The sequence below is a fragment of the Falco cherrug genome, chromosome Z (assembly GCF_023634085.1).
Source record: "Falco cherrug isolate bFalChe1 chromosome Z, bFalChe1.pri, whole genome shotgun sequence".
NCBI lineage: Eukaryota > Metazoa > Chordata > Aves > Falconiformes > Falconidae > Falco > Falco cherrug.
In genome coordinates this window covers 78,054,888-78,079,126 of record NC_073720.1, presented here as the reverse complement: position 1 = coordinate 78,079,126, position 24,239 = coordinate 78,054,888, and the positions used below count along the sequence as shown (strand labels likewise).

Genomic DNA, 24,239 nt, shown 5'->3' with positions numbered 1-24,239 from the left:
AGCTCAGCAACTCATGAGGGTCCAAGGGGAATTCAGGAGGAAACTGTCTGCAAGGCGGGTGAAAAGGCAGAAAGGGTAAGGGGAATAAAGCTTCAGAGATCACGCATTTAAGTTCTTTGCACCTCCTCAGCAGGGCTCTGGCTCAGATCGAGCCATTGCTCTTGCATTGCCGTACGCCAGCAGAGCCGTGGTGCATGCAGCTGGCTGCATGCATAAAAATGCAGCGTAGTAAGACTTCTTTCTGACTTACCTAAGAGTGCTTTGAGCTAAGGTGTCCTGTTCCACATGTACTATGGTCTACAGTCATGGACATAGATGAGTGAGGTAAGACTGTGTAACTTCTCAAGCTGCTGTAACCAGACCTTGAGCCTAAGTCTTGAGACTGACTGTGGAGGGGTAAGCTGTACACCAGTGGACTTCACTGAACTTACATTCCCATGCAACCATTTTCCTCTAAAATAGTGTCTTTTTTTTTTTTTTTTTTAAATGAAGTTTTGTAAGAAACGAGATGCTTGTGAAAACTGAAGGGGGAAAAATAGATTGTGGAGGCACTTAATTTTCAACTAGTGACTTCTGGCTGTCACAAGTAGAAAAGAGCTCACACAGCCTCAACTGGTCATTTTGATATTTGTTTTTTACCAAGAAGAGATTGAAATTAAGCATTGAGATCTTGTGGGTACTTCATGGCTGCCGAAGGTTATGTTTATTTTAAAACCTTAATTGCACAGACAAATGTAAAGTAGCTCCTGGTGCACACAGACATAAGCCAGTTGCAGAACATCATTACAACCCATATGGCTGTAAAATTTGCTGCAGAGCATCCTTCGGCGCACTTCAGTCATTAAACTGTCATCTTTGCATTTTGTGTATTGATCGAGTGTGGTAGCTGAACTCTCTTCTCTTCGCCTTTCTTTTTTAAAAAATTATTTTTACATCAGAACCTTTATTTATAGCAGTCTAAAAGCAGAGAGCAAGAGAAAATGTGTATGACTTCTTTCCCGTATGACTAACTGTGTATTTTTCTTCATCATTAAGCTACAGGGTTTAGCTAAACTGAGTGATGAAAGGGTACTTCATATAGCATTGAGAGCATAAAAAATATGCCATTCAGGTTAAACTAAGATATAAAACAAACTTCATTTTCTGAATAACTTGCAAACCTAAAGTTCTGCAGTAACTAAATCTCTCTCACAAAAAAGTAATCACTGACTAGTTTCCCTCAAGCTCCAGATTGTGCCTGTCTAAATTGAGCTTCATTCTGTACCTGCCACTTTCAAATCCTTGCAACATCTTTCCTCTCTTCTATATTTATAAGCAGTTCCACTGAGCGTATTTGAGCCCCTGGCTCAGTCCTCTGGGTTTCAGCAGGCAAGTGGGGAGGGGGGTATCTGTAAGAAAACTATTAGGCTATCAGGCGTCTTTCCAGTGGGTAGATGTAAATAATACAAAGGAAAACCAAACTCTAGCACTGCTGTACTTGGCATCAGCTGTCCTTTCGCCCTCTTGGCCGGGGGGTGTTCCTGGGGATGCTCTGCACGAGCATTGCCACATCCATGGAGGTGTTTTTGGAGGTGGTCACTGGATGTATTAATTTTTGCCTTTATTTGAAATTACATAGGAAAAGCGTAAAATAAGGATTTCAATGGTGACATATTATCCAAGTACCTCAAAGCCTCTGAAAATAAGCCCAGGCCCTTAAGCTGTATGTGTTTTGCTTAACAGCTGCAAAAAAGTCATTTACATCTCCATAACTGTTAGTGGGACCAATGCCCAAACGTTAGCCATGTGTGGAGAGGTTGTTATTAATAATGGTATTGCAGAGATATGTAAGCAATGCATGGGAGCATCAAAGCCCCTGGTAGGAAAGACAGTCTGGACAACTGGGCCTGAGACTGGTCTCACTGTGGACAGGAGACTGCCAACACTCACATCCCTCAGCTCGCTTGCCATGACTGGTGTGACACCCGGGTTTTTTGGTGTTCACAGGAAAGACCCTTCCCCTCCTCCTTGCCCTGGAGACAGGGCTTGCCAGCTGGAAGAGCGGTTATCCAGCCAGGAGAGGACCACAGCTTTCCTTCTCCATCAGACTTTCCAAATCAAAGACAACATCGTCTCCTGCCTCCAGGGAAGCAAAGGTTATCAGCATGGGGAGACTGCTGCCCGGCAGCTGCTGGAAAATCACGTCCAGACCATTACAAGCATTGTTAAAAAGCTCAGCCAGGACATTGAGGTAATACGTGCTGAGGAGCATTTCCCTGCTTTAGTGATGCAGCTCTAGCCCGTGGTCCATTCAGCACTAATATTGGCTTCAGGAGCAGAAAAATACTCAACCTGACCACTATCTTTTAGTCAAATTCTGTTTTTTTCTGGTATAGTAGCACTTGCAGTTACTTGTTGAAAACAGAAGGGAGGGGTCTAGGGAAAGTAAAGAGAAAAAAAAAAAAAAGGAAAGCAAAATGAATTTGAAAGCAGATTAAGAGTTTTGGTCATGTTTTGATTCAAAGTTTCAGATTCTATTTGCTCTCAGTTTTGTTCGAGTGCAGGAGATTGAGTTTGAGGGAAATAAGAAGCATGCTGTATTTTCATCTCATGTGTAATATCAAGGCTCGGTTTTGGGTTTACCCTTTAGTTTTGCCAGTGCAGATGTTCTACTACTTTATATAAACTCCTGCATGCAGACATAATCCAATATTCCTGAAGCTTTTCACAAAGCTCAGTGCAGACTAGAATGAAGGTTCAGGTTCATGTTTTATTTTGAGTTTACTGATGGTTCTGTGCTGGAAATGCATGGGATGCCCTTGTTCTGGCTAAATACCTTTGATTATTTGCTCTTTTTTGTCAAATTTATATGTGAAATTTACCAACACCTTCTTTGGGCAGAGATGTAAAGTACAAAAATATCCTGAAATAGACTTCTCCAGAAATTGGTTTTGTTCTCTGAAGTGTTAAATGTCTTACAAATACCACTAAATTCACAATATGTTTTGTTTTTCATGTACTTGGAGAAGTATTTGATCTTCTGCACTTATCTTATTTCTTAATTTCTTATTCTTATTCTTATTTCTTATCTTAAGAAATAGGTGGTCGTGGCTCACCTGAAATTAATCTGAATACAAACTAGGGTCTGCGTTCATTTCATGCTGATTTTATTTTCAATTTTATTTTCAAGATTTTGATACTATGGTGATACATGCTATAAACCCACTTATTTTAGATCATCCAATTCCTCTAACCCTACTCAGATCAAGTCTGTACAGGACTGTTTTGCTAGAAAAATGCCTAAGATGCTATTAGCACCTAATTCTGGTCTTTTCCCTTGGTTGGAAATGACTCTTCTCTAGGTCCTAATCTCAGGTGCGTGTTTTCTTTGCGTACTTTGGTGGTGAGGATTTGATAAAGGTAGAGCAGCGACAGCACAGAAAACAGCACAGTGGGACATGTCAATCAAAGCCACTACAGAATTCGTGGAGGTTTGGGGAATCGCTCCTGGCATGCAGCAAATGAGGCCGGTTGGGCAATGTTGATTTCTCAAGCATTTTAAAAAAAACAAAAAACCCAGGTCCACCAGGAAACATGACTCACTCGTACTCCAAATCTTCCCCAAAGCAGGAAGAACATCCTTCAAAAAAGCCTGCTCTGGGGAAAAGGCTGGCATGCTGTTGCCATCAGGAATGAAGCCAAGCCCCAGTACGCACATGCTTCTGCCAGAGCCAGAAAAATGCCCCCGCTGCCCCCACATCAGGGATGTCAAATCAACCAGTGCCAGGTGCAAAATGACCAGTCCCTTGACAAAGACATCCTTCACCATCCCAGGACAGGATTGCAAACTGCACGAGAAAAACATCAATAGTAAAAACCTCAGGGCAGAGGGGAGGCGTGCCTGGCATCACCTCTGGTAACAACTGTGAGCAGCCATGCCTCAGCCCAGGGCTTGCACACAGGCCAAGGGGTGACCACCAGCTGCAAGGATGGCATGGTGCACATGGCTCTCCTTTGCCCGGGGGGGAGGGGGGGGTGAACTGTGGGGTGGGAGCACTGTCAGGAGCCTGGGGAGCTAGATGGAGTAGAAGAATATTGATTTCCCTCAATAAACAGGAGGCTGCTGCTTTCCATCCTAAGGAACAAGTGTCTCACGCTGCTTTTGCCAGTGAGGGAGCGGTGGTCCCATGCAATGCCTCTGTCTTTGCAGACTTGTGGCATCAGACTTGCATTGCCATGTACACTGCCAAAAGCACACTTGAGTTGTGCAGTGTATTCAACCCTTTGAGAAAATTATTTCCTGACGCAGAGCAGAAATAGTGATGTCCAGTGTGCTCAGTATTTCAGTTATCCACACTCCGCATGCAGGGAGGCCAGGATTATTCAGGAATAACTGCATAAATGACAGACTTGAATTATGTTTTACTTCAGAGTTATTACAGCTTTCTGCACTCACCTGTGCCCCACTTTTGATGGATGCCAAAGAGCCTCACTTTTGCTGGAGAAGTGGGATGGTGGTGCTGCACGGGGACTCAGCAGGAGGGGTATTTGCACATGCTACCGCACCTCCCCTGTGTGCAGCAGCCTGGGAGATGTTTGCCCAGACTCCGATTGCAGGGGCACATCTGCAGGGGAACAGGCTCAGACACCACATCCAGACACACGAACTTGGGGCACCAGCACAAACCTGCTGAAACCCAGCCAGACTGCCCCTGTGCCCTCCCACAGCCCCGGTACTGGGACGAGCCTGTGTGACCCACAGGGCGGGCAAACCCATCTGCAACAACTTTGCCAAACTTCAAGCATTCTGTGGTTTAAATTTCCCCTGATATTTGTCCTTTCCTATATCATTAAAAACACGCACACAAAAAAAACCCAAATGGGGAAAATTTCAAACAAAAAGCCAATAAAAGCCACTCTTCTAGCACAAATAGGGTATTTGCCTAAAAAGGTTACAGCAGTGCTTAGACCAGGTGAAGTGCTGTGTAGTGCTGAATTACACTGAAGTATCAGCCCCAGGCCTCTTCTTTCAGCCTGGGAAGTAAAATTGGGAGGTTTTAGCAATCATTCCCCTGTTCCGCTCTGTATCTGTGAAAGGTTACAGAAGCTGCACAAGGGCTTGCTAAAATTAATGCTTGTGACACATTCAGATACCATCAGGATGAGCCACTTCAGAAAAGCCTACAGGGCAATTACTCCTTCCATCTTTAGATCAGACTTTTAATTCTGTGCAATAAATCAGATATCAGGCCACATACCGAGCAACAAGGGTAAAACAAGACATTAAAGAGCTGCTTATACTGACACACACATCCTTGCTCAGGGCTGGGTGGGTACATCTGTAATGCGCTTTACCAGCAGGGTCTGTGCCTTCACTGGAGCCAAAACCTGCCCTGCACAGGCCTATGTGCATTAAAAACATCTTTTTACTTTGCCAGGTGAGGTGCATTAGCTTGGACTAAGCATTCGTGCATTTGCAGCGCGGGCAGCCTCTGCTCGGGGCAGAGATTCTGCAGCCATCTCTGCTCTGCCTTGCCCACCTTGCAAAGCCTTGCTGTGATGCCCTCAGGTTGCTGCAAAACACTCAGCTTAGCTATTGACTCGCTCCTCGAAACACTTGGTATCCTCTGTTGAAAAAAGAGACTGACTTTAAAAAAACAGTATGTTATTTATTAAGGGCTGTGCTGTACTGCAGACATTTGAGTGGGAGAATAAAATTGATTTCCCCATGTTTCCATTTCCTACTTCTTGTGTGCTAGACTTTTCAACATAGAGCAGATTTTTAAAGGCAAAAATGGACATATTATTTATGCAGATAAAGGTTTTTGAGAAAAATACACTGTTACTTTCTCCAAGAAAGAAACAGAAGCTTTCAGACCTGCTGCTGTAAGTGGTGCTTTCAAACCCAATTTTTAAATGGAAAAAAAAAAAAAATCCAAAGCAGAAAACCAAAAGTGCATTAATGGTCTTGAATTTACAGGTTTTGGAGAGGCAAATAAGGACAAGGGATGGTGTCGCAGTAGAAACTAATTTTGCGGTTCAGAGTCTGGACTATAAATACATCCAAGGTCTTGGAGACCTGCGAGGAAGAGTGGCAAGGTAAGGAATGCATCACGGCCCTCATTTTCATCTCTGCTAGTCAATTTGTGCAGAGCAGATTCAGAGTGGGCATAAATGTACTTCGCACTCATTTTATGTCTCCATTTTAGTGCCAGATATGTGCTTTCACGCTCTCCATGTTAGAAAATTATCAAGCCAGGGAAAAATAACTATATTTTCCTGTTTCATTCTTCATCACACACTTAACATTTTGGGGATTTTTTTCCTTCTCCAGTCTGGCTAGACTCCAGTGGTTGTTTCCTCCTACTTAAACTCTCCTGTTGTTTCAGTAAAATCTTTTCTTCCTGTCTTGGAAAGTAGGTCTCGTTGAGCAAACAATTTCCTTTGGTGAGATTATGAGTTTTCATTGGTACAAGTAATTGCATGTATGTAACAGGTGGAGTTCCATGGGGCACTTCGAAACACAAAATATTATGATTAAAGAAAGACGAAGTGAAACTCTGCTATGTAGTATCAAGAGAGCACATGGATTAGGAACTGTCTGAACTGATATATTCAAAAATGTAATCATTATGGCATGTTCCTAGTGCATTTTTTTCCTCCAGAGGCCAGTCATATGCTTCTGATGCTGACATTTGTGGATAACACAAAAATTGGTCAAGTGAGGACAAGGTGGTCATAGAGAATAACTAGGAACATTAGCAATGTGGGCTGGTTGAGAAAAATGTACTTCATAAACCCAGTGAGAGACTGTTTCACAAGTGAGAAGTTTGGGGAATACAGCAGGTAAATAACTCACCGTGAGCTCTTACAACAATGCGGCATCAGAAATGCCAGGAGTGTGGTCTCGGGCAAAAGAAGCAGGGGACCAATAAACAGGGGGTGTATTTATGCTCTACACGTCGCACAGAGATTGAAACCAGAATACTGTGCTGAGCCCAGAGTCCCCTTTATGAAGTTAAAAACGTGTTATGGTGTAAAGGAGAGCCAGGAATGTGATGGTAGAACGAGGAAAAATTCTGCCTGACAGAAGTATACATCTATGTATAGTTTATAGAAAAAAATAAATCCAGAGATGTATTCATTCCCATGTATAACTACCAGGAGAGAAAGGAAAACAATCATAGGATACTGAAGGACTCCAGACTATTGCAGACACCCAAAAATCCAAAATCAGATGCTGAAGCCAACACATTCAAAGTTGGCAGGAAAAAGATGGATTTTTTTTTTAATCCTGTGGCTGATTAGCATTGGCACAAAATGATCCTTCCTGCAAGTCTCCTGATGTTTTCAAATTCAGGTTGGCAGGCTCTCTGGATGATATGCTTTTAGCAAACCTGTAACATTTGATGGGTGAAGTGTATTGCTTCACTTTTCCTGGTGTTTTCCTAGGTGAGATCCTTCCCTTCATCAGCTGCACGGGGGCTTGCTCCCAGCTACTGTGCTTCAGTGATTGCCTGCAGCAGAGAAAAGCAAAAGCACTTGGGGAAATCAGGAAAACAGGGTAACTGTGGGGGAAAAAAATGACCAGTCCACTTCTACTTGCATAAAGAAAAAAAAAATACAAACAAACCAAGAAACTGGAGGTCAAGTGCTCGTGGAGGTCCACAACACTTTTTACGGGGTCCCGCTTTCTCTTCCTTTCTTGCCGATTTTTCAGGTGCACTGGCTGGCCTTTTCCACAGGTAGAAGGAAGGGTCCCAAAACACATATTGCACATAAAAACCTATTCTGAGGGCACCAAAGTCATTATCTTAGCATGCTGGAAACTAAGTCCTTAGACCTTATTTATTTTTAAGGTGAGAAAAAGGGAAAATGACAGGTTTTCAAGCTTCGTCAAAACCTGCTGGTATTGCAGAGCCAGATCTGGTGTGTTAGCAGCATTTCAACAGCAATAATATAATGCAGTTTTATGCAAATGATTGTCGTTAAGCTAAAGCATAGTATAGTTTTATGTGATTCATGAATCATCAGCACTTTCATGTTTTTCTTTCTGTGGAAGTTCCCCTCTGGAAATACCAGTCCTCAACTGGGTGCCTGCCCCCAGGGTCGTGGCTGAGGGGTGAGCCAAAATTGACATAACAGAGGACTGCCATTACAGTGATGATTAATATTGTGATTTTTCACGTTTCTTTGCTCTTGAGTTTCAGGATTTAAAATTGCTATGTGTGTTAAGTAGAGCCCAGGCTTGCTGGAGACAAATGCATGTGTTCATATCGTTTACGTTTATTGAATTTATAGAAATCTTCCAAATGCAAACTTACGATGACAGTTTTCCTCTTGATTTGTACCCTAACCTTAATCCAAGAGTATTTGGGATGAAATGAACCTTAAATGGAGTCACTGCTCTTTCTCACAGCCAATGATTCATCCTCCTGTATTCTGCCATGTGTAAAGGATTAATACAATTAGCTCTTCTAATTCAAGTTGTGTCTATTCTTTTACTCTGTCTTTCCCTGAAAAATGGATGGAGAGCTTTTGCCAGCCACTGGGGTGGTTGTCCATTAATGCTTGGACCTTTTGACTACATTTCTACACCATGTAAACATTTATGTGTCAAGTAGGAGTGATCTTCGAAAAAACACAGCCTCCAGCATCTCCTGTATAGTGGCATTCCCATTAAATTAACTATATATTTTATTTATATCTTACTCTTCACAAGAATTCCTTTGGGCATGGGAATATGTATTATAGTAATAAGAATTAGGTAATCAACTGTAAAATAAACTACACTTCTGATAAATATTAATTCATTCTCTTCAGCCTCACCAACAAAAGAATAAATGAATGCACAAATGAATAAATAATGAACTTTTCACAGATGGTTATATTGTACTTATTTTTCTTGTGAGCATTTTGTTGCTTGGAGGGTAAGTCCAACATAGCACTAGACAATTAAAAGCCCTGGTGCATGCCCATGAAGTTACTTGACCCTTCATAAAATGCAGTAATTTGGCAAGTACAGCAGCCCAATACATACTGTTCCTTCCATGAATTTGGAGGATAAAGCTCCTTGAACATATAGCAGGTAGCTATATTCCTGTCTCTAATTAAAGCCTTTGATACAACCATCAGAGGCTTTTATTTCTTTTAATTTTTAATTTATATGCAAATCTCATAGGAGCACACTTTCTGTACTGTTCCCAGTCCATCTGCATGGCTGCTTGTGCACTCTCCAGCCTCTGTTTTGTACAGCTGGAAAGCCATGATCTCACTGCAAGCTGCAGAATGTCTCCTACATGAAATACCAAATTAGAGCAAGATTTAAGCAAGTTCCAAGTATCCCCACTCTTTTCGGGACTCAATCTGCCGAACTGCAATAATGCATTTAACTAATTTGCATGTAATAATGATATTATGTGCAGGGAAAAGAGATCTGAGCAGACGTGGAGACATAAGGCACATCAGTGGTGCTGGGAGTCTTTGCAAAGCTTGCCACATCTGGTGGTCCCCAGGCAGGGCTCTCACCCCTCAGGCTATGCAGTAATGCAGGTGTAGTTGCATTAACCCCATGCTGCAAGCCTAGTTTTCAAGCTTTTTGGATCCCGTCGTCAAATCCTCTGTTTTAAAGTATTCTCATAGAATATTCAGGTTTCTTTTCTTGTTACGGAAGTTATGTCTTCTTACTGCCACAGATCCATTAACCTTCATCTTTCTCACACTCTGCAACCCCTTGCAAAGCCTTGCAGTTGTTGCCTTGGGGTGGGATTTTCCTAAGGGAGTGATAAGCCATGATCTCTCCGATCTCTGTTGAAAGAGCTGGTCTACTTGTGGGTGCAGTCAGTCAGCAACCTTGCACCTCAACAGCGGCTTTGTGTCATTTGTGCTCGTGTGCCTCCACATTCGCAACCAGCACAAGAAGCCCCCAGCCCACTGCAGTGCTGCTTGTCCCCTGTCCTGATGGGGACCTTCCAACCCCCAGGACCATGGTCCTCCACCACCCTCCCTCGCTGGCTCCTAGCTTCTTTTCTAGCTTTGCAGGGGGAGAAGCTGTGGTGGCAGTCGGCTCCGAAGCAGCATCCTCCCTTTCCATGTTCACACATCCATGTTCACCTTTGCAGCTATTTTGTACTTGTTTTCCAAATCAATGGTTTCTTTGATCGAAGTTCTGGCCTTTGTACAAAGCCTCTATTACCTGAAGTAACTTTATTAAAAAAAAAATGTCCTTCATCTACAAGCTCTGTAGGTGTATCACAATATCTAAGCATCATCAGGAGATGACGAAAAACTGGTCTATTTAAACTGTCAAAATTTCTCTTTAGATCCTTTACCTGTCAACAGCACCAGCTGTATTCAGTGGTGGTGCTTTGGAGGATAATTTCTCTGGCATTGTAAAACTTACCTGTTTTCTTCACACAACTTTTATTCTGTTATTTATAAGAAATTGTGCACTGCTTTGTGCCTGTAAGGTATTTTTTCCCCCACTCTTGTTCTAAGTACTACCAGCACTGGGGCAGGCAGTCACTTCTGGGGCAACAGTGTGAAGGTGGGGTGCAGGAGGGGAAGCCTGTGTCTCTTTGCTCACGTCAAGTATCTATATAATGTTATATGTATATTTACATAGACACAGAAGAAAATCTTCTTGATCAAATTAAAAAAATATATTTTTAATATATATTTACCTCTATACTGATACTATACATACACGATGTGTGTGTGTGGAAATGGAGAGAGATTTATAGATTTATAGATATATACACACACGTGAAAAACAGGGGCTGAAACAGCCATTCCTTCCACCTGGCGAGAGTAGCTCGTTGAGTGTTATTCAGTGCCTGTGCTGCTCAGTTCATGCTGCCGCCCTCAAATCATTTATTTGTTAATTTTAAATGTGACAAGATATTTTGCGGAACGCAACTGCAAGCATTTAAATAGCAAATGACAAATGCTTCTTACAAAACAGCAAGGTTTTTTGCTGTAAAAGTGATCTTCCCCAACACCTGGGTCCAGCCAGCGGAGGCTGCAGGCTGGGTTGGGGCAGCAGGATGCCATCTCTCCTGGTAAGCACCCAAAAGTTGGGGGTGCTCAGAGTTCAGACTGGACTCCTAATTTATGTGTCAGATTTGATTTATTGAGATCGCAGAGCGGAATTTAGGGGGGACCCAGTCTGGCAGGGTGAGCTGTGGATGGGTCCTGCAGACCCCCTGGAGCCCATGGGCATCACTGCTGCAGTGGAGGGCATCCCTCCAGCTGCCTCCTGCTTCCTCACCGTAGTTCCAGCAGCATTGTAACGGGCAGTAACGTCTGGGAGCAGACGGGGGTCAGGGTTGTTGCAGTGGGGTGTCTCTGCCTATTTTGCCACTTGCCAGGGTGGTCCTGGGGCGATGGATTTGAGCTGGCAGCAGCGCATGGAGACCGGCACCTGCCTTCAGCCACTCTCCAGTGCCCCCTGCACAGGCTTTCGTCTCTGGTTTGACCACAGGTGTGAGGCAAGCATTGCGAAGCTGTCAGAAGACATCAGAATCATCAGGTGTGAGGCCCAGAAGACTGATAAAGAGATTTATGGCCTTCACTCTGCCCTCAAAACTTGTGTTGGCGATTTTGAGAAGAAGGTGAGTAGAGAAGCGTCCAGTGCAATATCTGGTGAGTGGTGACTATGCACACATAGATACAGCTTCTTTTCCTAACTGCTGACCAATATTGAAGACTGATATAGTATTTATTAAATATGTCAGGATTTTTAATAAAAAAATAAGTTTTCCATGATACTATAGAATCATAGAATACTTTGGGTTGGAGGGAACCTTTGAAGGTCATGTAGTCCAACCCCACTGCAATGGGCAGGGACACCTTCCACTAGATCAGGCTGCTCTCAGCCCCATCCAACCTGTCCTTGAATGTTTCCAGGGACAGGGCATCCACAGCTGCTCTGGGCAACCTGTGCCAGTGCCTCACCACCCTCTTTATATCTAGTCTGAATCTACCTTCTTTTAGTTTAAAACCATTAACCCTTGTCCTGTCACTACATGTCCTTCTAAAATGTCCCTCTCCAGCTTTCTTGTAGGCTCCCTTTAGGTACTAAAAGGCCACTATAAGGTCTTCCCTGAGCCTTCTCTTTTCTAGGCTGAGCAAGCCCAGCTCCCTCAGCCTGTCTCCATAGGGGAGGTGCTCCAGCCCTCTGAGCATCTCCATGGCCTCCTCTGGACATGCTCCAACAGGTCCATGTCTTTCCTGTGCTGAGGACCCCAGAGCTGGATGCAGCGCTGCAGCGGGGGTCTCACCAGAGCAGAGTAGAGCAGCAGAACCCCCCTCCTTGACCTGCCAGTCTTGCTGCTGGTGATGCAGCCCAGGACACGGTTGGCTTTCTGGGCTGCGAGCGCACGTTGCCGGCTCATGTCCAGCTGTTCATCCCCCAGCACCCCCAAGTCCTTCTGGGCAGGGCTGCCCGCAACCCCTTCACCCCCAGCCTGTACTGGTACTGACCCAGAGGCAGGACCTTGCACTTGGCCCTGTTGAACCTCATGAAGTTCACATGTGCCCACTTCTCCAGCTTGTCCAGGTCCCTCAGGGATGCCAACCGCACGACTCTGCTTGGTGTCATCTGCAAACTTGCCGAGGGTGGTGTGCTCCATCCCACTATGTCACTGATGAAGGCTTAAAACAGTCCCAGTCCCTTGAGGGACACTACTCATCACTGGTGTCCACCTGGTAGTGGTGTTTATAATAGATGTAAGTTAATAACAGATAATAAAAATATTCTAAGATATAGGGATCCTCAGATCATAAATGGCCCATTACGGTTTCTCAGTATCATTTATATTTGAGGGTGTCTGGAAATTTCAGTGCAGACACTTTGGCACTAAAAAGATCATCTAAATTCACTCTTTTTTTCTTTAATTTTTAGGGTGGTGGCAGGGAGGCATCTAATAGCATATATCTAATTCCATATTAATTTTGGTAGTGCTTCAAAGGCTTTTGAAACTGTTAACACTGAAAAAGTTGTGGAAAATGGTGTTTTTTTCTGTGTGGTGGGGGTTTTTTCTCCATGGAGTGCATAAGCCAACAGTGGATGTAGGTGGCCTTTGCATGTGAGAGGTTCGCTATGCTCAGTAGTGGTTTTGAAGCCTCTAGCAGGATTGGGAGCATTAACAGTAATATTTTACAATCCAGGTGTACCAGAAAATTCAGTTTTCTAAACCTGCAGCATGACGGCTTTCTGCTCCTGCTCCAAACTAGACGTCACCTGTGCCTGCCAGGATTGAGCAGATGTGGGACATGCAATTTCTCATGCACTCTGTTATTGCATATAATCTCATTACCATATTTTGAATGCATCTTCTGCTGCACAGGGCACAATGCCAGTTGTCATGTACCTTGCCTACCCAAGGTCCTCTTCTCCAAGGAAAAATCACTCATGACAGAACTTAAACAAAGATATTTACCTGGAATTCTGTTAAAAGGCACTGTTTGGACATCTGTCCACTTGAATACCTATGAAAAATGTTCTTCTGTACCTGGAAGCAGGGAAGGGAAGTCTGTGTTACTTGCATGAAACAGTACACAAATTCATGTGAAAATAAGTCAGGGTAGACATGGAGCAGGATGCAGAAGGAACTGCCTCAGCTGAAAAGGGAAAGAATTGCTCTCAAGTGACTGTAGGAGACAAGAAAGGAAAGAATTTCTGAAAAGAAAATTTTCTTCTGTTGCTGTAAAGGAAGGAGGTACCAACACATTATGAGTCTTCAGTGGCACCTTTTTGACGTCTATGTGCCATGGTTACCAAGCATGTGGTGGCATCTACTTGCCGGGATTTTTTTGGTACTCATTAGGTATAAAAACTTCTGGGATTTTATATAAGATTTTATAAAATCTGCTGGGATTTCACATCTGCTTTAATTCATCAAATAACCAGGGGTAGGCAGGCTGAATCCATCATCCCTTGCATCAGACTGCTCTTCAAGATCAAGTGTTTACCTGCAGCAGCAGGTAACGTAACCCAGGCTGCACAGGGAAAACCCTTGGATGGTGAGGGGTCACACGAGAAATGGGTTTCTGGTGGCTGCCAGTCTCCTGAGTCACTCACATGCCATCTTCCAGAGGCACATGGACTTCTAGCTTCTCTTGAAATAGTGGATGCAGTTGCTGGAGCATCCACGGTGTTTCCAAACCACTCCAGTGTGCTGTATCACCAATGTGTCGGGAGCCCTGGGCATCACATTTTCACACCAACTGTGATGTGCAGAGCCAGGTGTCTGCAGGTGATGGGCAGGCAGCTCAGGGCCCTGGCTTGCCAGGCCCTCCAAAGACTGAAATTGCAACTCTTAGATGGGGTATTTCCACCTTTTCCTGCCCATAGACCCCAACGTGGTCAGGCCACTGCTGCCAAGGCCACGAGCACTTGCATGTCCATTCCTGCAGGACACGGGGTGCTTGGCTTCACCTCGCAGGTCCACCTTGTTCTCTGCATCCCAACTGAGGGCTCTCAGCCTGCTGGTTGCATTGGTGAAGCAATCTATTTTCCCCTCACCCCAACAATGAATGATCCTGTGAAAGGGGCATCTCCAACCAAAAGAAGTCTGAGAGAGCATTAGTACCTGGGAAGTCCCACAGCCTAGAGACCCTGGGGCTGTGCAGAGCTAGGGCTGTGCACCCCAACACAGATGCGGCAGTGGGGGCAGACACTTTGAACAGGGTCCCCCAGGTACCATCTGGGTGCTGCAGCCACCAGATCATCTGTTAGTGCTGGAGAGTTTCTCTTTGCTCTTCTTGGGATGCCATTAGGTGTTGGGCAGCCAACACTTTGCAACATGCATGCGCTTTCATGGATTTACCCCTCAGTTTCTGCCACTGCTGGGGAGATCTGAGTGGTGCCCGATGCTCTGTTCAAACCACGTGAGTGTTGCTTACCGCTGCATCTAATTGCGAAGCCTGCATCTAAAAAGACATTTGACTTCAGAATGTCTTACAGCCTTGGTGACTCTGAGCTCAAGTCTTCAGTCTTTACTGAATACTGAATGAAATTACTTGTGAGAAAGGTTCATTTTTGTGTAGTTGTACCTTGATGTTAGTTGGTTTTTTCCATGCTTGCAATTATAATGCATATTTAAATGTAAGTGCTCGTAGTCTGGCTCATAAAGGCTTTCTCTGCTGAATTCTCATTAGGTAATGCAGCTATTAGGCAAGATAGAGACTTCCAACTCTGATCAAAGCTCGAATTTAAAGACAGTCCAGGGAGAACAACATCACAAATTGCAACTTCTGGATTTCAAGTAGGTGATGGAGAGTTTTTCATTATGATAATTCATCTTGAGTGCTTTAGTGTGATGAACAGGTTGCCATGAAAGAGCAAAACAAACCCATTAATTAACATGCATTCAAAACACTAAGAGACAGTTAATGAAGATCTATGCCATAAAATAATGAAAATACATAACAAAAGTATATTGTCTTGCAAGCTAATTGTTAAAATGGGGCACTAAATGCCATCCTGTAAGAAGAAAGGTATGAAACCAATTAACTTTCCATACTGAAAAAGAAGGCACCAAATACAAAGACACTATTTACCATTATAACTGGGGCTAATTTGTGACTTGCCTAATGTGCAGAACAAGACATCTGCTTTAGGCACTTGCAGACTGTCAGCTCATTTCAAAGACAGGCACCCAGGGCAAGGGTGCTGGTGACAAAGAAAGGTGGGCAGAAGGCTGAAGTAGCTGCACAGCCACATGTGCTCACAGATTTGTGACTGGTTCCTTACTTACCTAGTACATTTTTCCTATTCTGGCTGCAGAAGTATTTTTAGAGTGTCATTTTAATCTTGGTGAGTTCTAGAGAGGAGGGAGCTCCAGGGAATGATGCAATGAACAAAAGCATCTGGCATCCATATCAAGAACAATGCAAAACAGCCCAGCAATGAATAGCAGAGCCAGCACAAATAATTTAAAATCTAATTATAATAATCCTGCAATAATGATATTTCAAAGGCAATAGTTCCACTCCTTAAAATGGTGAAGTATTGAATAAAGATTTATTTTAATTAAGATTTTATCTGAATTGTATTCAGAAGTAAAAATTGGCTTGAACTTTAAACAGAAGAAGGTTCTTATCAAGAGAACAGGAAAAAGAATCGGTGTGAATGGGGAAATAATAGCAATTAATTAAAACCGGAAAAAGGGAAGAAGGAATAGGGAGGCAGAGAGCAGTGGATGATGGAGATCAAGATGATATGAAAGGGACAAGGAATGAAAACAAAATAAGAGGGACGAAGGAATGGTACAACACCAGAAAAGAAAGAAATTGGAAAACTGAATTGAAGTAAATGCTGAGTTTCTCAAAAGTTAATGAAACCTTACTGCCACTGTCAGCAGAAACAGGAAGCTTGAAAAAAGTTGACTTTCCAAACACTGAGAAGTGCTGGCTTTGTGTATTTAACATAAAATAAAAAATACACATTTACTAAACACTGAGATTTTATTCTAGTTAATATAAAATTTAATTAAAATGGCATGCCCTTTTGGGGAATGTCTGTCTCCTTTTATATTTCTCCTTTAGAAGTCTACCAGATTTATGTATTCTTTTTATAGAGCTGAAATAAAATTTAACTTCTGGAACAGACTGGAGCTTCCGCATAAATCTTGGCATGTTTAAATCATCTTTAAAGCCCAGAGTTACCTTGTCAGTTGACATGCAGCTGTCTGGGACCTAGTCATCTTTGACTGCAGTCTGGCAGTTGTACTGTAAATGTACAAACTGATAATGTTACCAGAAAAAAAATTTTAAAAAAGATTAATTTTAAGTGTATTTCATGGGAGTTGTGCCTTGCTCAGAAATATAGCCCTTCGCAGGGAAGCGATGCTTATCTCTCAGGGTTGGTTAAGTTGGAGTAGCTGCATTCTACCACAGAAAGTCAATTCAGTCGGCAAAAGATCAGTTTTCACATGTGAAGGTTTGTTGTAGCTCTCCTGGAGTATGTTTTTATTAATTATCCACAAGCGTCCCCTTATTAATATTTCAGGGCTTTGCTGGGCCAAAGACTATGGCAAATCATCTGCCCCTGGAGCCTTGCTGCTGCTAGATGTATTTTTGTAAGCTACATGTAGGAGGGATGCTAATCGAAGGAGGTTTAAAATAAAATAAAACATGTTGGTGTTTTATTATTAATAAGAAGTCATTAATGTTAAATCACCATCATCATCATCTCGCCATTGTCAAGTGTGTCCCTTGAGATGGGCCCCAGCCGCCTTTGTCCTCCTCAGCAGAGCCACGTGCTGGCTGTGGTTCACAGGATTTGCATCCCAGAAAGACTGTTGTGATCATTTGGTCTGGACCACACAGGCAGTGTAACCTCACGGTACTGCTAGTGTGGTTCACAGCAGTCATTTTCAGTATTTGTTAAATAATTTTAAATAAAATTAATTATTTCTGCAGATCTCCCCCTTCCCCCCGAGGCAAGCCAAATCTTATTCTGTTGTCTAAACGCAGTTTCAAGTAATTAATTTTTAGATTTAAGTATTTCCTTCTTCCTCCTTTTCCAGCGTCAGGGAAACTGCAGCAATGTCAAACGCCACTTGCCAGCTACGCAAAATTTGGGTTGGAGCCCTTGAACAAACCTGATCATCAATTCTGTCACCCGTCATTAACTCATATTCACCCATTAAATGATATTCCCCAAAGCTGTTCAGTAATCCTAACACAAACGATGGCAAGAGACCTTGGTTTTATGCCTGATGGATTGAAATATCCTGATTACACATATAGATATGAAAGTGTAGTCATCATTGGTGGTCTCTATCATCAGCATGCTCTCACAGTATGCTTTTATTTCCTCGTGAACAAAGATGAGTGCTTCAGGAAGCAAACTCTGTGTGCGTGTTCAGAGTAGGACTACAAATGACAAACTCTATATGAAAACAACATGTTTGTCTCATGAAAAGTCAAATCGTAGAACTACTAAAATGAGTGATAGTGATAAAGTGACCTAACAGGCTGCTTATATAGAAGATCTTGAAATTACACGGTCTGTAGCAAACGGCAGTAACATACCACTTAGAGAGATTTTGCTATCATTAGTGTTTTTTATCACATTTACAGTAACTGTTGATGGTAATTATCACTTCATTAGACTGATACAGAGCTGTTATCAATCACTCTGTATAAAAAATACTTTAACTCAAACATCATTTTGAAAAGGGATACTAAATATTAGAAGTGCTGTAAGCATTAGGTCTGGTTATAAAATTCTGCTCCTTACCTGTTGGTTTGTATCCTACGTGAGGCCCAAACAAATTTTAAGCAATCATTGTTTGCATTCAAGTATGTGTTAGAAATGAATACAATTACATTAATTTTTTTCATGACAGTCCTACAATCGGGTCATATGCACAAGCATGAAAATTTGTATATATGACTACAGCTTGGACCTAAGTTCATCTCTTGTCATGGTTCATGCTGTAAATTACATGTTTCAGCACAAGAAAATCAAAATCGAAACCATACAGCTCCCTTTAACTTGACATTTTTCAGATTTGACCCAAGCAGCATGTTTTTTCAGCACTCTTGCCTGTGGTTCCCTGTCTTCTCCGGGTGCTGCTTGCTCTGTCCTGGGTGGGCTTTCACATTTCTATCCACCTACTGCCTCAAAGACAACTCTGTATTCTCTTTTTGGGTTAGTTATACACTTTTTTTTTATCATTATGAACTTCATTTTCAGACCGCAAGTGGCTGCGCTGCTCTCCCTGATGCCCAGTGGTGTGGCTGACGTTCAGTGGGATAGTGCAGTTTCTTCATCTGCTTCAGAGTTAATTCAAATGGGAAATTAACATTTTTCAGCCCTCAGATATTTTCCTAAAGTAGACCACAATACATAAATCACATTTTGGCATGTAGGTACAACCTCCAAGGTAAGGATTAATAAAATAATTGAGCTTAGGGCTTGTTAGGAAGAAAACTATTGAGGAGATTTGGAGTAATTTAAGCAATTTACTCAAGTGACTCAGGACTCCTCCATAACACTGACTAAGCCTCAGTCTTGTTACTAAAAAAAATACTCATAATTTTAGGTTGACAAGTATTGTAAGTGACTTCAGGGATCAGATACAGACTCATCGGAAGTGGACAGAGGCGCAGCAGGCACGCTCTGAAGAAGATCAAGCACAGCACAGGCATCAGCTGCTTAACTTGGTGAAGGAGAGACTGGTAAGAAACTGGCAGTGGAGGCACTGGGGTGGCCCACATCCCTGCCAGCAGTGGGAGCAAGAAGCACTGGTCCCATCACCTTCATCCCGGCAGGCACCAAATAACGCACACAAAGCCCGAGGTCTAGCACAGAACCAGCTGCCTTGGGATGCAGCCAGCAAAGCGATGAGTTACAGAAATCAGGTGATCACAGGTTAATTTATTTTGGAAGGGATAGCTGGAAATTCATAAGGCTCAACATCTCGCTCAAACCGGGCCAACAACAAAGTCACAGCTTGAGCTTCGTCCAAGTGATTCTTGTTTCTGAGGATGGAATGCTCCGGGCATCCCAGGAAATAAAACTCTTCCCTGATTAAGGCACAATTTCACATCTGTGTAACCCTGATATACCTGACCATGGCATTTTCCTGTCCCAAGGTGAGCATCGGTGCCACCACTGACCAGCCAGTTTCACTCACTGACAAGCTCAGAAAAGGAAGGGAGGGTCTGTGCAGATCCTGCCTGGCTTTAAATATAGGCAAACCCTCACCATCCTGCGGTCGGTACATTAAAACGCAGCTTTTTTCGGTTCCACAGCGGCAGTTAGCGCTTGGCATGGGACCAATGCCTTTTAATTAATTCCTTCACAGCTTTTAAAGCTTATCCTCCTTTGCTGTGTGCAGTTCCTTGCACTTCAGAGTTCAAAAGTGATCAAAACACGATCGTAATGTCTTAGAGCCAGGATGAAGGTTGCTGATCAAAGACCAGAATCAGAAGTTGCTTTGAACTAAAATGCTCTTTCCTGAACTTTAGTCTCCATTTATTCTGCCTGATGATGGTCTCTTCTACTCAATGCAACCAACACTTAGTGCAGCTAGGAAGATAATAAAAATACTTCCATCTTGTCAGCCTCTATCTTGAAGCTACTCTTTGAGTTCCCTCCCTCCACTAACAGCATTTGTGATTATTTTTGCATAAACCACACCAAGGTCTGCAGTTACTCTCCCTTAAGTGAGACTGCTGTGCCAAAAAAGACAGTGTTAACAGGAGTCGGAGCTTTCAAAGCACTCTTGAATAGGTTGAATAAGGAATGCATTTGTTTTTCCATGTATGCACAGACATGCACAGGGGCTTGCATGGCACTCCTCTGGAAGCACATCTCAGTCCTCCGGAGCTAAGGAAACCTCAGCACAAATACTGGAGAAAAGCAGCTGGGGATGAGCTTCCACCTGTGCCAGGAGGGCACTTGTCCCAGCTCAGCCGTGGGCCCTGCGGTGCAGGCAGCTGCCCTCGGCAGCGTCCCTGTCTGCGCTCTTCGGCTGGGCTGGGGGGATGCGCCTCCAGCACAGCCGGGGCTGGGGGCTGGTGGATCTGGCAGGCTGTGTGCTGGTGATGGAGCCGTTCTGGGTGTGCAGAGCAGCAGCTCGGTTGTTCCTGGAGCTGACTCACTCCAGCAGCCACCTGCGCTGCACAGCAATGTTTGTACACTCAGAGCATGTTCCACCGCCACGCTAAAACTCTGTTTGGGTTCAGACAGCTCTGCTGAGTGTGCAAACACCTTCCGTGGGAGGTAGAGCCATTGCCTTGGCCCCAGGACTCCCTTGGGCCTCAAGGGCTAAAGAAGGTCGGAGGATTTTGACCATACTGACCAGATTTGGAGTTGACCACTGGCCTCAGTGCAACTTGGAGACCGAGGAAGGGGTGGGCAGCCACACAGCTCAGGTTCGAGCATGCCTCAAGGAGGGGGAATTGTCTCCAAGAGCTGTGCTGTGCTCAGCAGGGGAGAGAGCTGCTTGCCATCCCTCAGGCAGCTCTTACATGGCTCAGCCTCCTTATTTACACCAGCAGCTGAGCTGGGTTTACACCAGCGTTGCACCCCTTAGGTTGGAAAGCTTGGACTTGAGATGGGTGCATGAAAGCAACCTGAGATAGGTGGTTTGAGTTCCCAGTCTCCCATTGCAAAATCTAACAACAAACCAGTGGACTTAAATGAATGAATAAATAAAATAATAGTTTAAAAAGCACCTTTGCCCTGGCCCAGCCTCAGTTTCCCAGTTTATTTGGTTTGTTGGGGAAGAGAGGATTGATGCATCCTCCAGGGTACCAAATCTCACCTGCATTTATTGATTATTCATGTGCTGTCACACATGGGATTAGGAAGCAAGACCAATTAAATGCATGGTTTGGCAGGAGGCAGGTTAATGTGGGCATGTGTTTATATGTACTATAAACCTGTGTTATGTATTTAAAGGAAAGAGCAGAAAAAAGAGTAGAAGAAAAGCTCCTACTTCTGTCATTAAAGCTAGAACAAACATCTAAGCCACAGAAATATGAAAAGCAGTTGAACCAGATGAGAACTGATGAAAAAAACCTGCATGCAAGAATCACCAGGTTTGAAAGACAGATCTGGAAGGAGCTTGAGGAAATCCAGAATGAATACAGATCAGGTGAGGATGGGCTTCCATGCAATTTATTTTAAGAATAAATTTATATAGTAACTTGCTGTTTCAGAAAATACGTTACAGTAAAGACAGAGAGACATTAACATTACTATTTCTGTCTCCCAATCTGCAAAGACCGAGGTGTATGGGTTAGCACACTTGTCTTTGCAAACAGCATGACATTTGCACACAGGTTACTTTCTCTTCCTAAGAATCTCAGGGTAAGACCTTTTAAAAGGCAATTTCACAACCTGTTTTCCAGATTTTTTAAGAGCACCTATTTCTCCTGTTAGCCCCTAACCCTTGCTGGGAGGCACAAGTCATTCCGTTTTGCACAGATCCTGCTGCTGAGGGCGCGTTTGATGGTTTTCTACCATTTCCATCCTTTACTCTTGTTCTCAACCGACAGTAGCTGGAGAAAGGCATCTGGATGAGTCACAGCTTCCCGACACAGACCATACGTTGTGCAAGTGGAGAGGGAAGCAGTTAGATAACGCTGCTGAATGCACGGCAGCTGCTTCCTGGGGCAGTCACAGCAATGCTCCCACAGAGCATGAACTGCTTTACCGATCTGAGATGATTCTGGCCTTTCAACTTTCAGCAGCAATTAGGAAGGCTTTCACCTGGCACTGAGCACGCGGCCTTCCCAAGGCAGGTTTCACCTACTGTAACCTGCCCTATGTCACTCAGACGTAGCTGCTGTGGTACCCTCCACTTGCAGCTGATCATGGAAACACAGTGGACACATCAGTTTCCCCCAAAAAATCACTCAGCCCTCTCTTCATGAGAACAGATGGCTGAAAATCATCACACAAGGGCTTCACATCTTACATGTTCTCACTTGAAACTCAAGCGTCTGGCTCTCATCTTCCAAGCTGTCTGTGATTGAGGGCCCCAGCTCTTCAGCTCCAGTTCCTTCATCCTCTGCAACCACCTACAAGCTCTGCTCCAAGGCTGTAGCAAACCAAGCTCTAAATTAGTTAAAGTCTTTGCGCAGCTTTGACACAGGAAGGCCTGGTTGTCTACGAGACCATCTGAGTGAGCACAGGACGGCATCTTAAAGAAAGCTGTGGCTAAGAAATGTCAGTATAGAAAATGCCGGTGCTGAGAGGAGAGAGTCCTTAATTTCAAATTCCTGCCTGCAGAAATTAACAACAGAGTAAATCTGTTTATACCAAACTTTGGCCATGCTTGTGTTCAAATTCAAGTCCAAGGATTGCTCTTCCCCGTGGCATTCCTCCGGCAGGGGCTGACCCCAAAAGCGGGGAAAGAGGCCACTGAAGAGGTGCAGAGCAGCTTGAAGGGCACAGAGGCAGCCTCTAGACTGTCTCAGCAGCTGTTTGTGCTTCAGCACAGATTGGCATCTTGGAAATCAGAGACATGTCTGGAATTTATAAAATTCTATGCAGCAATTTGGTTGAACACTATCTAGACTGTAGCAGTAACAAAATTAAACCATATTAAACAACCGTTGCAAAAAGAAAAACATGTCATCAGCTGCCATGTTACAATTAGCAGTTTAAGAACAAAAAATAAAAAGAGGAAGAGAATTAATTTTACTCCACTGTTAGGCTGCTTGCTTGCTAATAAGTTAACACGTGACATGCTTGGACAAATGTGAAGAACTACTACTTCATAATTTGAAAGTTATTGCAACCTGGAAACAGCTAGGTAACAGCAGCTTACAATTCTACTTTTCCAGTCTATATTTAATAATATTTGACTGTACAGTGGTGCCACAAAGATGTATCAGGTGCTTTGTATTTCTGTTTTGGAAAAAAGCGTGTCTGCATATTGCCATCTCTCTCTTTTTATACACCTGTGTACAGCTGCACAAGCACATAGCCAGTGATGCTGAGCTCCTGTTCTCCCAGAATTGCATAAAAACCCAGCACCTGATTCAGATTAAGGGTAACTCTTACAGCTGCTACAACTCCAGGATACCCATGGCACCAACCTTGCTATCTGGTAGGCGGGCTGCAGCAGTGTCAGTATCCCATAGGAATACAGAGTCTTTGATTCAAAATAAGGACTGCAGACTTAAAAAAACACCAGACCAGATAAAACAAACCCAATGCTCAATGGGAAAAAAAAAATGCTTTAAAAGCTAACAATACCCTTGGTTTTAAAGACAGTATTTTCTTTCCTTCACACCGCAAATCTGATGTCAATTGCAATTTACTGCTATGCATAATCATGCTTGGTATTGTTCAATGTATTGGAAGATACAAGTCCTATAGCAAGGAGCTTGCAACCCAAGCTGCTCAGGCATGCCTGTAGTATTCAATAAAATGCTGAAATAGATTTGATGTGCTCTGTATTAAATGTGGGTCAGAAACCTTTGCAAAGAAAAAGAAAGCTCTTTTAATGTGTTGAAAGCGACCACTATTTGATGAATTCTTTCTATTCTTCTACCAGGATTTCAATCCATTCGCGAGTCTCTGGAGTTGCTCAAGCAGATACAGAACACAAAGCTGAAACTTGAAAAAAAGAAAATTCAGAAAGACATGAAAAAGAGACAATGAAAGTGACCTCCCAGAAGACTTAACACCAAGAGCAAGCCTTGTCAACCCTTGCAGGTGCTCTCTCCAGTGGGAAGCAGCACAGGGTTAAAGACGTAGCCTTTAGACACACCTGATTTTGTTC

The 24,239-nt window shown here is 43.4% G+C and overlaps 1 protein-coding gene across 1 annotated transcript; it reads left to right on the top strand.

Moving 5' to 3' along the window:
- The first annotated feature begins 1,783 nt into the window (after positions 1 to 1,783).
- Positions 1,784 to 24,118, top strand: FAM81B (family with sequence similarity 81 member B). Its single transcript, XM_055698315.1, has 7 exons — positions 1,784 to 2,230; positions 5,960 to 6,078; positions 11,462 to 11,591; positions 15,142 to 15,248; positions 19,038 to 19,173; positions 21,404 to 21,599; positions 24,012 to 24,118. The coding sequence occupies exons 1-7, from the start codon at positions 1,784 to 1,786 to the stop codon at positions 24,116 to 24,118; spliced, it is 1,242 nt and encodes a 413-aa protein (XP_055554290.1).
- The last annotated feature ends 121 nt before the right edge of the window (positions 24,119 to 24,239 follow it).